General features: G+C 40.3%; 1 protein-coding gene across 1 annotated transcript; it reads right to left on the bottom strand.

Annotated features, from left to right (window-relative positions):
• Positions 1 to 1,208: 1,208 nt before the first annotated feature.
• On the bottom strand, positions 1,209 to 2,255 carry OR10X1 (olfactory receptor family 10 subfamily X member 1). The gene has a single exon (XM_001114739.5). The coding sequence runs from the start codon at positions 2,253 to 2,255 to the stop codon at positions 1,209 to 1,211; it is 1,047 nt and encodes a 348-aa protein (XP_001114739.5).
• Positions 2,256 to 2,653: the final 398 nt, after the last annotated feature.

Here is a 2,653-nt window from a genome sequence, read left to right as displayed (position 1 = left end):
AGCAATCCCCACCACAGTCACTATATCAGGCACAAGCAGGCTAATTGATCCAAATTTAGGTTCAGGATCTTGAGTCTAGACTTGACGTAACATCCGCTGCATCCATAATAAGGGAGTAAATAGTATTTATTTTTGAGACTTTTAGCTTCCCTAGATTGAATAACCAATTGTCAGGAGTGGAACCAAAGTAAAAGAAAACGCTTGCCACTAAGTAATGGCTGCAGATTGAAGGTAGCAGAGATTTTTGTCTGCACCTGTGTCATGAAAATAATCCCAAAGAAAGAGTGTCATGGTCAGGGATAAATTTAATCAGTTAATGTGCATAATAAATTTATCCATTATTTCATTTGTTTCATAACATTCCCAAAAGTAACAGAACTCAAAATTACATCAATACTCTTACATCTCTTATCAGAAATGATTTGTGTCATGGGAGGTGCATTTCAGTGCTTCATAGCATTTGCCTAAAAAAAATCCTTAACTTTTACATTTTTTATTGTTGTTATTATTATTGTTGTTATTATTATTTGAGATGGAATTTTGCTCTTGTCACCCAGGCTGGATTGTAATGGCACGGTCTCTGCTCACTCTGCCTCTTGGGCTCAAACTATTCTCCTCCCTCAGCCTCCCGAGTAGCTGGGGTTACAGGCACCCCCCACCATGTCCAGCTAAATTTTGTATTTTTAGTAGAGAAGGGGTTTTACCATGTTGGCCAGGGTTGTCTCAAACTCCTGGCCTCAAGGGATCTGCCCACTTCGACCTCCCAAAGTGGTGGGATTACAAGCCTGAGCCATGGTTGACATCTTTAGATATTTAAACATCTCTCAGTGCAATGGTTTTATATGCTGTTTTACAAGCCTGAGCCATGGTTGACATCTTTAGATATTTAAAACATCTCTCAGTGCAGTGGTTTTATATGCTATTTTTTCCTTCCACGCTTTTTACTCAATTCATGAATAGTGCAGGACGCCTGGAAGTTGATTATCAGAATCTTATATCTGCAGGGACATTCTTCTTCTGACACTGGATAGTAGAAGGGTTGGACAGCTTCTCTAACAAGCTAAGTAGATGCCTGTGTTGACTTAGTTCACAGTCTGAGTCACTTGCTTCTTATATCCCAACCTCTGGAACAAGGCAAATGGTATAGGTTTCTCCAGAGGTCACAGGATAAATGCCCCTATTGAATTCTGGGGACATTGAGCCATTCTTCAAACAAGCAGCAACAACTTAAGATTATTTTTCAAGGCAATTGTGTTTCCCATCATTCTTCTAAAAGAATTTTTCATGTCCTTATTCCTCAGGCTGAATATGATGGGGCTGAGGAAGGGGGTAATGACAGTATAAGGGACTGCTATGAGTGTGTCATCTCCTGAGGCTTCTGGCTTCAAATAAACAATAGATGCAAAACCAAAGTGCATTATAACCACTGTGAGATGGGAGGCACAGGTGGAGAAGGCCTTCTGCTTGCCCTCAGCTGAAGGAATCCTGAGGACAGCAGAAATAATGAAGACATAAGTCAGGATGATGAGCAGAAAGGTACCCAGCAAGCCGGACACTGAGATCAGTGTTACAATGAATTCTGTGAGATTACTGTCTATGCAGGACAGCCTAATAACTGCCCGCATATGGCAGAAGAAGTGTTTGACAAGGTTGGGTCTGCAGAAAGAGCCCCTGAATATCAGTGCAGTCTCTGTAAGAGAGATAAAGAAGCCTGCAGTCCAAGCAGAGGCCACAAGTTGTCCACATACAATGTTGGTCATAAGCAGTGGATATTTTAGAGGGTTACAGATGACAAGGAAGCGGTCATATCCCATCAAAGTGAGGATGATACACTGTGTACCACCAAGTCCCAAGAAGAAGCACATCTGTAAGCTACAACCTATAACTGAAATGCTTCTGTCCTTGGCCAGTAGATCTTTCAGCATCTTTGGGACGATGGTCAGTGTGTAGCAGGTCTCAGAGAAGGAGAGTGAACAAAGGAAGAGATACATAGGGCTGTGGAGGGACCTGTCCACCCGGGTTAGGCCCATGATGGTCAGATTACCTGCAAGGGTGAGAAGGTAGAGACAAAAGAAGACCACAAAAAGAAATGTCTGTACATGTGGGTACACAGAAAAGCCAACAAGAATGAATTCCTTCAGGACTGTCTGGTTGATCCTCATCATTTGAATGTCTGAAATTTGAAAGAAACAACAATAAACATTCAACTTTTGAATGATACCATAATGAAAATTGTGATGACTAAGATAAATCATCAGAATTACAATTACCACTGCTTTTTCATGTAGTTTAGCAAAACTATTTATATGTAGATGATGTGTTTTTCTCGTTTTTCATCCATTCATTGTTTCCTTTATTCAGCGGCTAATTAGTGATGACTTAGTATATGACATCACTATGTATATGACAAGAAGGCTTGCTCTGGCCTATTTTTAAAAGGATTTTATGAGCAGATGATATAATATGGGAGGAAACACTCCAGTTGATGCTCAGATAAAGGAGGTTCAGATGCATTAGGTGAGCTTTATTTGGATGAGCTTCTGAACCCAGAGAAAACTTTTAGGTGGATAATAGACAGAGTCAGGGTCCAACACATAAACTTCCACACATTGTATGGTCTATAAATATTTACTGTGTAAATATCGAGAATTGA

This window comes from Macaca mulatta, chromosome 1, assembly GCF_049350105.2.
Source record: "Macaca mulatta isolate MMU2019108-1 chromosome 1, T2T-MMU8v2.0, whole genome shotgun sequence".
Taxonomy (NCBI): domain Eukaryota; kingdom Metazoa; phylum Chordata; class Mammalia; order Primates; family Cercopithecidae; genus Macaca; species Macaca mulatta.
The sequence above is the reverse complement of the archived record's forward strand: the minus strand, read 5'-3'. Positions and strand labels throughout refer to the sequence as shown.